This window comes from Mytilus galloprovincialis, chromosome 4, assembly GCF_965363235.1.
Source record: "Mytilus galloprovincialis chromosome 4, xbMytGall1.hap1.1, whole genome shotgun sequence".
Lineage (NCBI taxonomy): Eukaryota > Metazoa > Mollusca > Bivalvia > Mytilida > Mytilidae > Mytilus > Mytilus galloprovincialis.
The window spans coordinates 76455087-76470332 of record NC_134841.1 but is presented as its reverse complement, the minus strand read 5'-3'; the positions used below and the strand labels follow the sequence as shown (position 1 = coordinate 76470332).

The 15246-nt window shown below is 34.4% G+C and overlaps 1 protein-coding gene across 4 annotated transcripts in view; it reads left to right on the top strand.

Annotated features, from left to right (window-relative positions):
• The first annotated feature begins 12049 nt into the window (after positions 1-12049).
• LOC143072981 (fibroblast growth factor receptor 3-like) overlaps positions 12050-15246 on the top strand; it is a 43679-nt gene continuing 40482 nt past the window's right edge. For all 4 annotated transcript variants that reach the window (XM_076248183.1, XM_076248181.1, XM_076248182.1 and 1 more), the window contains exons 1-3: positions 12050-12203; positions 13035-13208; positions 14405-14558. In XM_076248183.1, the coding sequence (XP_076104298.1) occupies positions 13118-13208; positions 14405-14558 (245 nt within the window). In that variant the 5' untranslated portion in view covers positions 12050-12203; positions 13035-13117. The remainder of the gene's footprint in view (positions 12204-13034; positions 13209-14404; positions 14559-15246) is intronic.

Genomic DNA, 15246 nt, shown 5'->3' with positions numbered 1-15246 from the left:
GGGTCTAGGGTATAAGTGCTATGGGCCATTTTAAAGGCAATAAGTATCTCTTCCTCTGGTATCATTGCCCACGTGGAGAATCTCTTCGTTTGGCCAGCCGGCAATAGTTCATTTTCGAATTTGTGATATGCCAGGGTACCCCCCCTTTTCTTTTTCTGACAAACTCGTACGGGTCTAGGGTATAAGTGCTATGGGCCATTTTAAAGGCAATAAGTATCTCTTCCTCTGGTATCATTGCCCACGTGGAGAATCTCTTCGTTTGGCCAGCCGGCAATAGTTCATTTTCGAATTTGTGATATGCCAGGGTACCCCCCCTTTTCTTTTTCTGACTAACTCGTACGGGTCTAGGGCATAAGTGCTATGGGCCATTTTAGAGGCAATACCAACCTCTACCTCTGGTATAATGGTCGATGTGGAGAATCTCTTAGTTTGGCCAGCCGGCAATAGTTCAGTTCGAATTCGTTGTATCCGGGATACCATATCCCCCCTTTGAACCCTCTACTGACAAACTCGTACGGGTCTAGGGTATAAGTACTATGGGCCATTTTAAAGGCAATAAGTATCTCTTCCTCTGGTATCATTGCCCACGTGGAGAATCTCTTCGTTTGGCCAGCCGGCAATAGTTCATTTTCGAATTTGTGATATGCCAGGGTACCCCCCCTTTTCTTTTTCTGACAAACTCGTACGGGTCTAGGGTATAAGTGCTATGGGCCATTTTAAAGGCAATAAGTATCTCTTCCTCTGGTATCATTGCCCACGTGGAGAATCTCTTCGTTTGGCCAGCCGGCAATAGTTCATTTTCGAATTTGTGATATACCAGGGTACCCCCCCCCCCCCTTATCCTTTTCTGACTAACTCGTACGGGTCTAGGGCATAAGTGCTATGGGCCATTTTAGAGGCAATACCAACCTCTACCTCTGGTATAATGGTCGATGTGGAGAATCTCTTAGTTTGGCCAGCCGGCAATAGTTCAGTTCGAATTCGTTGTATCCGGGATACCATATCCCCCCTTTGAACCCTCTACTGACAAACTCGTACGGGTCTAGGGTATAAGTGCTATGGGCCATTTTAAAGGCAATAAGTATCTCTTCCTCTGGTATCATTGCCCACGTGGAGAATCTCTTCGTTTGGCCAGCCGGCAATAGTTCATTTTCGAATTTGTGATATACCAGGGTACCCCCCCCCCCCTTATCCTTTTCTGACTAACTCGTATGGGTCTAGGGCATAAGTGCTATGGGCCATTTTAGAGGCAATACCAACCTCTACCTCTGGTATAATGGTCGATGTGGGGAATCTCTTAGTTTGGCCAGCCGGCAATAGTTCAGTTCGAATTCGTTGTATCCGGGATACCATATCCCCCCTTTGAACCCTCTACTGACAAACTCGTACGGGTCTAGGGTATAAGTGCTATGGGCCATTTTAAAGGCAATAAGTATCTCTTCCTCTGGTATCATTGCCCACGTGGAGAATCTCTTCGTTTGGCCAGCCGGCAATAGTTCATTTTCGAATTTGTGATATGCCAGGGTACCCCCCCTTTTCTTTTTCTGACAAACTCGTACGGGTCTAGGGTATAAGTGCTATGGGCCATTTTAAAGGCAATAAGTATCTCTTCCTCTGGTATCATTGCCCACGTGGAGAATCTCTTCGTTTGGCCAGCCGGCAATAGTTCATTTTCGAATTTGTGATATGCCAGGGTACCCCCCCTTTTCTTTTTCTGACTAACTCGTACGGGTCTAGGGCATAAGTGCTATGGGCCATTTTAGAGGCACTACCAACCTCTACCTCTGGTATAATGGTCGATGTGGAGAATCTCTTAGTTTGGCCAGCCGGCAATAGTTCAGTTCGAATTCGTTGTATCCGGGATACCATATCCCCCCTTTGAACCCTCTACTGACAAACTCGTACGGGTCTAGGGTATAAGTACTATGGGCCATTTTAAAGGCAATAAGTATCTCTTCCTCTGGTATCATTGCCCACGTGGAGAATCTCTTCGTTTGGCCAGCCGGCAATAGTTCATTTTCGAATTTGTGATATGCCAGGGTACCCCCCCTTTTCTTTTTCTGACAAACTCGTACGGGTCTAGGGTATAAGTGCTATGGGCCATTTTAAAGGCAATAAGTATCTCTTCCTCTGGTATCATTGCCCACGTGGAGAATCTCTTCGTTTGGCCAGCCGGCAATAGTTCATTTTCGAATTTGTGATATACCAGGGTACCCCCCCCCCCTTATCCTTTTCTGACTAACTCGTACGGGTCTAGGGCATAAGTGCTATGGGCCATTTTAGAGGCAATACCAACCTCTACCTCTGGTATAATGGTCGATGTGGAGAATCTCTTAGTTTGGCCAGCCGGCAATAGTTCAGTTCGAATTCGTTGTATCCGGGATACCATATCCCCCCTTTGAACCCTCTACTGACAAACTCGTACGGGTCTAGGGTATAAGTGCTATGGGCCATTTTAAAGGCAATAAGTATCTCTTCCTCTGGTATCATTGCCCACGTGGAGAATCTCTTCGTTTGGCCAGCCGGCAATAGTTCATTTTCGAATTTGTGATATACCAGGGTACCCCCCCCCCCCCCTTATCCTTTTCTGACTAACTCGTACGGGTCTAGGGCATAAGTGCTATGGGCCATTTTAGAGGCAATACCAACCTCTACCTCTGGTATAATGGTCGATGTGGAGAATCTCTTAGTTTGGCCAGCCGGCAATAGTTCAGTTCGAATTCGTTGTATCCGGGATACCATATCCCCCCTTTGAACCCTCTACTGACAAACTCGTACGGGTCTAGGGTATAAGTGCTATGGGCCATTTTAAAGGCAATAAGTATCTCTTCCTCTGGTATCATTGCCCACGTGGAGAATCTCTTCGTTTGGCCAGCCGGCAATAGTTCATTTTCGAATTTGTGATATACCAGGGTACCCCCCCCCCCCCCTTATCCTTTTCTGACTAACTCGTACGGGTCTAGGGCATAAGTGCTATGGGCCATTTTAGAGGCAATACCAACCTCTACCTCTGGTATAATGGTCGATGTGGAGAATCTCTTAGTTTGGCCAGCCGGCAATAGTTCAGTTCGAATTCGTTGTATCCGGGATACCATATCCCCCCTTTGAACCCTCTACTGACAAACTCGTACGGGTCTAGGGTATAAGTGCTATGGGCCATTTTAAAGGCAATAAGTATCTCTTCCTCTGGTATCATTGCCCACGTGGAGAATCTCTTCGTTTGGCCAGCCGGCAATAGTTCATTTTCGAATTTGTGATATACCAGGGTACCCCCCCCCCCCCCCTTATCCTTTTCTGACTAACTCGTACGGGTCTAGGGCATAAGTGCTATGGGCCATTTTAGAGGCAATACCAACCTCTACCTCTGGTATAATGGTCGATGTGGAGAATCTCTTAGTTTGGCCAGCCGGCAATAGTTCAGTTCGAATTCGTTGTATCCGGGATACCATATCCCCCCTTTGAACCCTCTACTGACAAACTCGTACGGGTCTAGGGTATAAGTGCTATGGGCCATTTTAAAGGCAATAAGTATCTCTTCCTCTGGTATCATTGCCCACGTGGAGAATCTCTTCGTTTGGCCAGCCGGCAATAGTTCATTTTCGAATTTGTGATATACCAGGGTACCCCACCCCCCCCCCCTCCTTATCCTTTTCTGACTAACTCGTACGGGTCTAGGGCATAAGTGCTATGGGCCATTTTAGAGGCAATTAAATGGACTGGTAATGTTGAGATTAAAAACTCTTATTGATCTCCGTAATTTTGAAGAATTATGTCATTGAAATAGTAATTGACAGTTTCTATTTTTCTGTTTATTATATTCCTTCAATAAACTATGTTTCTTGTTTTTCTGATCTTTTTAATTGTGTGATACTATCGTATGTATTGTATATTTTAGTTTTAGAATTGGACTATATTTGTAGACAACGAACAGATTATGGAATGCCCATATGACAATTAATTCAATTTAATTACCCTATATTTAATCATCTTGTTTTAATTACTATAGTTTACATTGAATCAATAATAACAACATTTTAATGTTCATAATTGTTTTGTGTTGTGTGAGGCAATGCAATTAAACTTTTCATTTACTTTCAATTTAAATGACGCGGACCTTGCAGAAGACACCTATTGGCTTACTATTTCCTAATTACTTTATATTGCTATAAATAGCATAACCATAATGGATATTAACAGCAAAAGTTATTTTATTGTCACAATCTAATAACTACCCAAAACATTTCATCGAACGCGGTTTTGATCTCATGAATATTATTGACGGCTAGCCTCATCAATATTAACGCCGGCTAGATCCACACTAGTCTTTTTCAGGACTTCTGAATCCAACCATGTAGTATGGAATGTTATTGAGATATGGTTTTGTTGGATGGATGTTCATGAAGGACCTGTAGTACAAAGTATATCACTGGATTTAGCTCTTTGTCTAAGTGTATTATTAAAGTACTTTGCTTTGAGCTCAGTTCACTGTTATGCAATTCATTCTTTGTGAAATAAAGATTTGACAGACAACTCTCATGGACAAGGATTTGTCAAAGTCACCTCTATGTACAATGTAAGTATTGGGGAGATAAAAGCATTCTATTTTGATTTGAACCAAACATTTTATAAAAAAAAAAGAACAAATTTACCCGACAATGCTACTCCCGCTACTTGCAATATGATGCTACATTGTAGGTTGTTTTAATACATCTGTACTGCCTGCTGATGACTCGGTCCTGAGTATAAATGGTCCTTCAATTATTTAAAAAAAAATTATAAGGCCTATCTAGTCTAATTTATTTCTAAAATTATATTTCATTGTACATGTTCAACATTTTTATACAACCACAAAATGCGGTCGTAAATTGGTATCCTGTGCGAAGACGGATGGTTTCCGGATAATAACTTTAGTATAAGTAAATAGAAATCAATAAAATTATAACACAATGTTTATAACCACAAAAGGAAGCTTGGGATTGATTTTGGGGGTTATGGTCCCTAAGGTTTAGGAATAAGGGGTACAAAGGTGCCCAAAACAAGCCTTAATCTAGAGTGTCAGTACAAAAAGTTGTGTACAAGTATTTCAATTGTTCTGAAATTGTACCACAATGTTTCATACCATAAGTAGAAGGTTGGGATATATTTTGTGGATTATGGGGCAAACATTCTAGGAATTAAGGGCCAAAACTTCCAGAATGGTTATTGAATAACCTAAAACCAATGCTTTATGATATTTTCTTTGAAAATTAGAGTTATCTTTCTATGTTCAGAATAGTAGTTTAATCAACTTAAATCAATGCTATTTATACAATATACAATGCAATATTCACTTTATTACCAACTGATAAATTAAAGCAGTCATTAATTACCATTCAGTGAATACAAGCACTTTGATTATCATTCTAGGGTTATGCCCTTTTTCAAATGGAAAGATTGAAGAATTTTTTATTTTCTGATCTCTTAACTTAAGTTTGTCTCCACTAAATTAAATGAAATGTGTATATAAGGCTTATTACCTCTAAACTTAGTTTAAGTTTAATATTTGGCAGCTTCACTTTTACAGTTCTTGATTTATGTCCCTTTATAACGTTATATGTTAGCGGGGGCATCATTTTTGTCCCTTTGGACACATTCCCCATTTATTTTTTTAGAAGTTACTATGAATTATTATTAATTTTAACCAAGACTGTATGACATTTTATATTTTAATATTTTATGATGTATTTGAATGAGTAGTTATTGTTGCAAACTCCATTAGAAATTTGAATTGAGATCATTTTTGAATAAGGAAAAGGGGGAGGTGAAAAAAAATTTGGGGAAAGGGGGGGGGGTCAATTTTTCTCATTTCTGAAATTAAAAAGAAAATTTCTTCAAATATTTTTTTTTTGAAAGGATTTTAAATATTCAGCAGCATACTGAATTGCTCCAAAGCAAAACAAAATATTTTAAGTTCATTAGACCACATTCATTTTGTGTCAGAAACCTAAGCTTAGTCAACTATTTAATCACAATCCAAATTCAGAGCTGTTTCCAGCTTGAATGTTGTGTCCATACTAGCCCCAACCGTTCAGGGTTCGACCTCTGCAGTCGTATAAAACTGCACCCTGTGGAGCATCTGGTCCATTCATTTGTTTATTTCTTAATTTTTGTGAATTAACATTGTTACAGTAAATGATAATTAATACACTTTCATACCACAACAAATATTGTATTGGTACATGTATCACTTATATTTGTATCCATATAACAAACAAAAAATGAAAAGGAATAACTTTGCATTACCTTTTGAATACTATGACTTTTTAGATATTTAGACATATTAAGACTAATTAAGTAGATGTTGATAATATTGGCTTGACATGCTTGAAATTCTATCAGATTACTTTTGGAGCAGTTATGAGTCTTTGAAGCATGCTCACAAAAGTTCTTTTGATGAAATCATTTTCATATTAGTCAAAATTTTCTTTACTTCGACCAGCTTTGGAGGAGATATAATCAAAGAATTGATATAAATCAGCACAGAAGTTTACTTCCTAGCTCATCTATCCCCAAGCATCATGTCAGGCATTGTCATTACTAAAAACCAATAAATGTATTCTAATCTGAGGAACATATGAACATTTTAACAAAATTTTAACTAATGATACCGACGATCCACCACAAAGTAATATAAATAGAACCATACCAATAGTAAGCAAATACATATAAAAAAGAGGTGGTATGATTGCCAATGAGACAATTCTCCACAAGAGACCAAATCGACACAGAAATTAACAACTACATGTCACTGTATGGGGATAAACCAGCAAAGTCAATACCTCATAATCAGCTATAAAAGGCCCCGAAATTACAATGTAAAACAATTCAAGCGAGAAAACTAATGGCTTTTTTTTTTGTCAAAAAAATAAACAAAAAACTAATATGTAACACATAAACAAACGACAACCACTGACTTACAGGCTCCTTATAGCATGTTCTCAAAACTAGATATCATGTCCCATTTAGAAAAAAACACGTGAAAAAAGAACCTAGCTATTATGTGTTGCTCTCCTAGCTACAAAATGTATCCAAAATCAAAGATGTAGAACATATTATATCATAATAATTTGGTAACTAATGTAATTACTGTCTCCTACATGCCTTTAACATAATTTTTTTTAATAAATAACACTCCTAATGCTCAGATTGGTTTTCATCGTGCAACACAGTTAATAACACCATATAGGAAAAACATAGAACTCCTTTTGTCATAAGACACTGTCAAACATCCAAACATACTATCAGGGGCGGATCCAGCCATTTTAAAAAGGGGGGTTCCTAACCCAGGACAAAAGGGGGGGGGTTCCAATTACATGTCCCCATTCAAATGCATTGATCGTCCAAAAAAAGGGGGGTTCCAACCCCCGGACCCCCCCCTCTGGATCCGCGCCTGTACTATCCACACTCATCTGTGTCCACACTTGTTAAATTAAAAACAAAATTTTTATCTGGATAATGTGTAAGTTCAACTTAAAGTTGATCGATATCAATAGGCGTAGACACTAGTCAATTCTTAGCCTGCGCTTGTTCTTGTGACGGCCTACTGTTCGGAGTAGAACCACTAGATGATCTAGTATTGACATGGGCGAATGAACATTTTGTCCCCTTGAAACATTTTCCTGATAAGAAATTGTTACACACTTCCCGACCACGAAAGAAAAGAACAAGGCGTCCTCGTATATCTGTATTAGAATCATCACGATCGTTACTCCCAACTTGTACTTTCTGAAAATGAGTTTGATTATAAGTTGGTTTGGATCGATTATTCGATTGACAAAAGCTTGGTAACGTTTGACAAACAGCTGTGAGATGCCCAAGACTACCGCATGTTTCACATTCCTTAATAATTTGTCCACTTGTGATGGATGAATAGAGTTTTTCGTCTCTGATGGACCAATCTACAACTTTACCGTGGGTCAGTTTGATAGCAGCTACCTTATTTGCGAAAGCCTTGTGATACTCGTAGAAAACGGGACCTTTATATCTTGCAGAGGGGTACTGCTATTTTACATGTTGCGTGTTGCGTGTTGCGTGTTGCGTGTTGCATGTTGAATGTTGACTTAAGGTTCATCATAAGGAATTGAAAAATATGGCCGTGTTTATGTAAGCCAAAAAAGTGTCCCATGAAATTGTGTCCTCTAGAACATTATTTCACAGTTCATCTGTGAAATTTTGTTCATGGGACAGAATATCACATTTGTTTACTATAAAATCGTTTCCCCCTAAGTGAAAAATTGTGCCTAGTACTTGCACATAATTTCATGGATGTTTTATAAAAAATGTCACAAAAGACAATATTTCATAGTGTAGCTATTTTTTTCTGTCCCTAAAGAAGGGAAATAATTTAGCAATCATTGAAATGTTTTAATCAATTAGTTAAATCATAATTGAAATTTAAATAAAGACAACACAGATGTAAACAAAAATGGAAAGTGGTGAATATAAACAGCTATATGACTTTCTGTGTGATGATCAATACCCTCCAGAGTTTGAAAATAATGATAGAAGATCATTTAGAAGGAAGGTAAAGCAGTTTCAAATTAAAAGCAATGAAATGTATTATATACATGTTGACAAAAAAAACACAAGAGAAAACATTAAAACTTGTAATTCAAAGATGTTAAAACAGTTCATAGATTCCTGTTGTTTATTTAAAAACAAAAGTCAATTTAGTCTTATTATTTTTTGTTAAATATTTTTTTTGGTATTAGACAATAAAAAAAAGATGTGGTATGATTGCCAATGAAACAACTATCCACAAAAGACCAAAATGACACAAACATTTAAAACAACTATTTTAAACTTTAATTAAAAGACAGATATTGATAAAAGTGCAGACTCCATGATGTATGTCATAGATATAAGGGTGAAAATATGATGACTGATAAAAATAAATTACAAAAAGTATATCCAAATTAAAAATTCATCCAATTTTACAAAAACTGTAAAAGAAATAATGGAACATCATGCAACACGCAACATGCAACATGCAACACGCAACATGCAACACGCAACACGCAACATGCATACTAGTCAATTTCCTTGCAGAGATATCAATGACATCTTGAATATACATATCGAATTCGATACGTCGGTCTTGCTTTTCACAATTAATATTTTTGTAAATATTAAAAGCTTCTAGAAATTCTTGAATAGACAAGTTTCTTTGAAGGCGGGGATCGCGATGTTTGATTAACAGAACGGACCCGTCAGATTCATCAACGGTTTTATAATCTTCTACGTTTTCTTGATTGTTAAGTAGAGTAGCCAGATTAATGTACTTGCCTTCTAAAATCTGCTTCCGAACGTTCGGTGCCACTGCTTGAACATGCGGAAACATGCCTGAGGAAACCTTGGCAGTGTGATAAGATCCTGTATCATGATGTACTCCATTATTTATATCACTAACGACTGCAGGTTGACTAATGATATTTGATTCTCGAACTAAATGCGACTGAATTAAAGCTCCTTGATTTTGAACAGTTTGCTCTACGTTGTTTAAACTGGTGGTAAGTTGAGTTAATGCTGGAATTTCGGGCATAACTGTATTATCCTGCCCTGAATTCTCACTTAATAGTTCCAATAACTGCTCTTTGGTGAAAATTGATGGAGACCTGATGCCTTGCTTCCTTAGTTTTTCTTTAACTTCGTCAAATGTCAATTCTGTATTACTGGATTTTTGTACAACTGGTGTGTCACTTTTCTTACTTTTCTTACTGGAAACACGCTTTTTTCGAACTGGCGGCATTTTAAGGAAGTTGTGAAATAACCAAAAAATATTAATTTGAATTTTGCACTGTTATACTGCTACTAAAAGAGGGACGAAAGATAACAAAGGGACAGTCAAACTCATAAATCTAAAACAAACTGACAACGCCATGGCTAAAAATGAAAAAGACAAACAGAAAAACAATAGTACACATGACACAACATAGAAAACTAAAGAATAAACAACACGAACCCCATACTTATTAATGCAACTGACTGAATAAACCTGAATAAACAAAGATTGAAAAATTAACACGTGCACCAAGTTCATGAGACGGTTAAGAAAACATTCCCATCTCTACCACAGACATCATAAATCTAGTAATAAAATGTGTATCGTCCACCTAAATAAATAATGATTTTAACAGAAGCCGAGTCGGACAGAACATGAAACATTAATATAAACATCAATTAAAAATTTCTAACTAAATATAAAACATAGGTAATGATCATTTCAACAGATGAAATGAAATAGCACTGACATAGTTTTTGAAGGATAACTAGTTTTTCTTCTGCTTCAGGTACAATCTAATACTTATATATCTTTAGATTTTTTTTATTTTAAAACGCAACACAATGTTATATAAATCCTCTTTTTGAATTTTTTTTTTTTTTTTTTTTAAATATAAAACTCTCTGTATGAATATTGGAATTCAGATCATTCAACATTAAATGCTTACTTTTTATTGATAAATTTAAATTTATTGTGTTTCTCCGAAAACAATCCTTTGCTTTATATATCAGCAGTCTGGCATTGTGTTTTTTTTTAAAGAAAAAAAAACATTTCCCTCAAATGTAAGGTATATAAATATCAAATATCATTTCATGACGTTCTACACGTACTAGGACAGTAACTTCATAATTGCACACGGAAATCATATTATGATTTTTTTAAAGCCTACCTCAGATTAAAACAATCTCAATTAATTTACGAACTAGTCTTTGATTTAATTTTCCATTGAAAACACCAATTAAAAAATTTACCTACTTATTTTTTTCTATTTTTTAATGATAAAAGTAGTGACACATAGTTATTAATTATGTCTTTTTTCGAGACAGTTATAAGGTCGTAATTTTGATAGACAATTTATCAAAAAGTATGTAAACAGCTAAATTGATCTCTATCGATTCACATTTTAAAGACTCTGATCCCTTTGAAAAACTTAATGTTAAATTTATCCAAGATATATAAGGGGTTCACTGTAAGGCATCTAATGATGGATGTCGAGCCGAACTTAACAGAATTCCGTTGAAAAATAAAATATTATATTCAATATTCAATTACCTGAACCATATAGTTTCTTCGGAAAATTCTTTGGCATATGATATATTCACTCAATCTGTAGATTCAAACCCTTGGGTCATAAAGGTCAAGAGTCTTTCGAATGGACTTGGAATGTCTTATATCATCAATAACTTAAATTATGTTAAAGGTAATTTAAATTCTATTACACAAAGATTTAATGACCAATGTTTGCATGTTAAAAATGCAAATGTATTTGAATAAAAAAAGTTAGACTTTTTCAAGAGAGTCTACATAATGGGCAGAAGACCACCCTATGTTGATGTATTGAAAAACAGAAGTGACAGAGCTGCAATATATAAAATCCGTATAAGCGCTCATATACTGATGATTGAAAGAGGGAGACATCTAAATATTCCCAGAAATGAGAGATACTGCTCTGTATGTAATTCTGGTCAAATTGAAAATGAAAAACATTTTCTATTACATTGTGAAAAATACTCAACTAAAAGGGCCATATTTTACCAAAAAGTTTCAAATATAATCGTTGATCCTACAAAATTTCAAAAACATGAAAATAATATTATCTTGTTACTAAATAATAATTTATACACAATCCTAAAATTGACCTCCTCTTTCATTTCAGACAGTCTGAACCTGCGTAAAGCAGAACAAACTCTATAAAATTGTCAATATGTCTAATTCATAATCATTGTTTATAATATTACATATTAATATAGTCATTCTTTGCAATACTTATTATGTTCGACCAACTATGTAATTGATATACCATGAGCCTTAACCATTTATTGTTGATGAGTTTGTGCTAATATAATATTTGTATTTGTATTTTCTATTTACTTAATATTGAAAGAAAGGCGATTTCTCTGCTGTAATCTGATCAAAAATATTGTATTTTTGTAAAGAAAGAATTTCCTGTTTATTGTAAAATATGCAAAGATGTGTGGTCACGTGGTAGCACCTGCCAATTTTGAACAGTATTAGATCACGTGGTTACGATCATAGAGTGTGAAATTAAAGTCGTTTGCTTGGAGTAAACCGTGCAATTTTAGAGTTCCTACAAATAGTTCTCGTTATTAATCTGTTGGGATGTAAAACTTTATTAATTTGTTTGAGAATAACTATTTCTATGGTGAGTTATGAAACTTTTTATGTGCATTTTTACTGTGAAATGACCTTTCATGTAATCAAAACATTTTTAGTATTTTTTGCGCAAAAGGTCATGATTGCAACAAAAAATGGGGAATTTAAATTTAATGATTTTATCGAATGCACAAAGGGTCGTAGAAAGAACTGTTTTGGAAAACCAATGTAAAATATTTGTTACCTACTCTCTCTTGTACAGGTAGTTCTTCTTCTTCTTCTGTATGTATTATACTTCCATTAAGGAACACAAAGAATTGAGTTTAGTTTATCTGTAATATAAAACTATCTCCTGATTGTAGTTTTATCTTTAAAAAAGAAAGTATGAAGGGATATTCCCAGTGATTAAAGATTTCATTGTCTGATGCCAATGTTGCAAGAGTTGGTGATAAAATTTCAAAATCAATATATATCTTGTAAAAACGAAAAAAAAGTACAACATTCTTTCTTTACTTCAAGTAAATATTTTTATTATTGTATTTTATACTGACGCAAAAATATAATTTACCTATTAGTGGAAAGGCTTTGTCTTAGTGCTATTAAAAGACATTGGTGCTAGATTGACGGAAAATCTGATATCAAATGTATACTTCAGTCCTGATTTATAACAGTATAAAATTTTCATCTAAAACATCTGGATATACTTCATCTAAAGTTTAATTTGTGAATTAAAAACAAACAAAAAATAGACAGCTGTATAAATCACATCAGTAAAAACAGAGAAAGGAAAAGTTTAAGTGCATTGTATTTAAGTTGTACATTGAAAATTATTACTCACTCATAATTGAAGGAATTTATTTCTTATATTCTATTATTTCAGACTAAAAGTTCAAACAAAACGTGGAAGAGGATTATAGTGAATTGTGTGTTTTATCAATTCTTTTAACTGTGTGGAATTTTAATATGGGAGTAAATTGGAGTGTTATCATTGTTTGTTTTTTTCTTGGAATATCATTTTATGTAGCAGGAAGCAGACAAAAAGATAAATACAAGAGTAAGTATTTCATTATTTCATCTAGTCCAAATACTTATGACATCTGGCCAAGCTATTTTATTTTTTTCTGAGACGCCATAGTAACACTGAAGCCATTTTTTACGTCAGGAGTTTGAGAACAAATTTTGGGGGGAACCTTTGACACCTAATTTTGACAAGAAATTTTCATTGCCGGTTAGAAATTTTTACGTAGTTACAAAGTCCTACCTTTTTTGTGCTTATTGATGTAAAATATTTCCAGAAATTCCAAAAGAAAGGTTTAAATAAAATACGATTCCATTTAGAGTGGGAGAATATTTATTTTGTATGGAAATGATTTCCCACAATTACCAACGAAACGTCACTTCTGGTGAATATAAAATTTAAAATCCGTTAAAATTTGACAGACCCGAATTTCCGGATAAAGTAAATCGAACGTTCAGGAAATTCGGATCCATTCAAATTTACCGGATTTTAAATTTTATATTTGTATTTGTTTTAACATTATTTGTACCCATGTATTATAGATACATTTGTATGCATTTTTCTTGCATATGAGGTACACTTGTGATACATTATTTATTTATTGTACAACTGACAACCTTTTTAAAGTTTATATATAACACTTCTTCATTTTGCAAGATTTATACATTTCAATTTTATTTTCCTTGTATTGAAATGTTGTCATCTACATTTGTAATATATGGATAAAAACACAGAAACAAAGTGCAGTTTTAAACACATTGTATTTGTTTTAAAAGAAATTGAAAATCAGATAATAGGAAATTTATTTATTTACTTTTAGGAGGAAAAGATTTCGGCTACTATTTCCTCAATTTTTTCAGTTGAACTGGAAAATAAAAGTGAGAAAATAGATTTGTCATTTTTGAATGAACTAATAAACAAGAGAGACTGAACATGCATTGATCCTCTAAAACATTGTAAAAGGTCATGTAGAAATGACCATTAATTAAAAAAAAGTGTACATCAAACCTGGAACTAACAGATATATTAGTCCCAGATCAAACATAAAAAACATTAAAAAAAATTGTACACGTATCTGTTAGAAACAACTGCTTTGTTTCAACACTAAATAAATGAAGTTTCTTTTAAAGAAATATTGAACAAATGTACTAGAAATTACTTCATGTGTATCTCACATACAATGGACCACTTTTATGAGTTTTACTTAAAATTTGAATATAATATTTTCCTAGGTGCTCCACAAGTTGCTGACATTGACTTTCGACAGAACTTAGTTTCGTTAGAAGGAGATAGATTAAAACTCCCTTGTAAAGTAATAGCCAGTCCAAGACCTTTTAAAATATGGTATAAAGACCAGCAACCACTGTCTTCAAAGTATGATAACAGGTAGGTAAATAGTTGTATTATTAGATATGGATATTACTTAAGTAAACTATCATTTGCAAGAGTTCTCTCCCTTCAGCAGATGTGACTTAGAGTTGAAGAACAGCAATACAAGGAGGTCCTTTCTTTGAATTTGTATCATTAAAGAATAAACAATATATACAATCCTTTCTCTTCCATTATACATTTCAAAGAATATAGAATAAAGGAAACCGCCATCCTAAAAAACCGGAGGAGGAAATCGCATTCTTTATTGATATCAATATAAAACTTTTTTGTAATGTACTTTGTTCAGTTAGATGAAAAAAAATATCATTCAAATGTAAAAACTTTTAAATTAATAAAGTTTGAATTATAAATCTGGATCTATATTGACATTTCTTTGTTCAAAACTTTAAGTTTAATGTGTTATTTTCATTCAAATAAAAGTACATGTATCACTCAGGAAATGTGAAAGGTAAAAATGTTTGAAATGACAAAACAAATTATACCAGAAATATATAATTATAATGTAACATGGAGAAAATCATGTTTCTTAAAGTATAAAAATTAGCTTAATATAGTGTTAATTTTATTCATTATTATATAAGTGTGTATACAGCAGTTGCAAATACCTTTTGTTGTCAATAAATTATAGTACATTTTGTAAATGGCAATTAGATGAAACAGGTTTCGGTAAAATTGGTGTAAA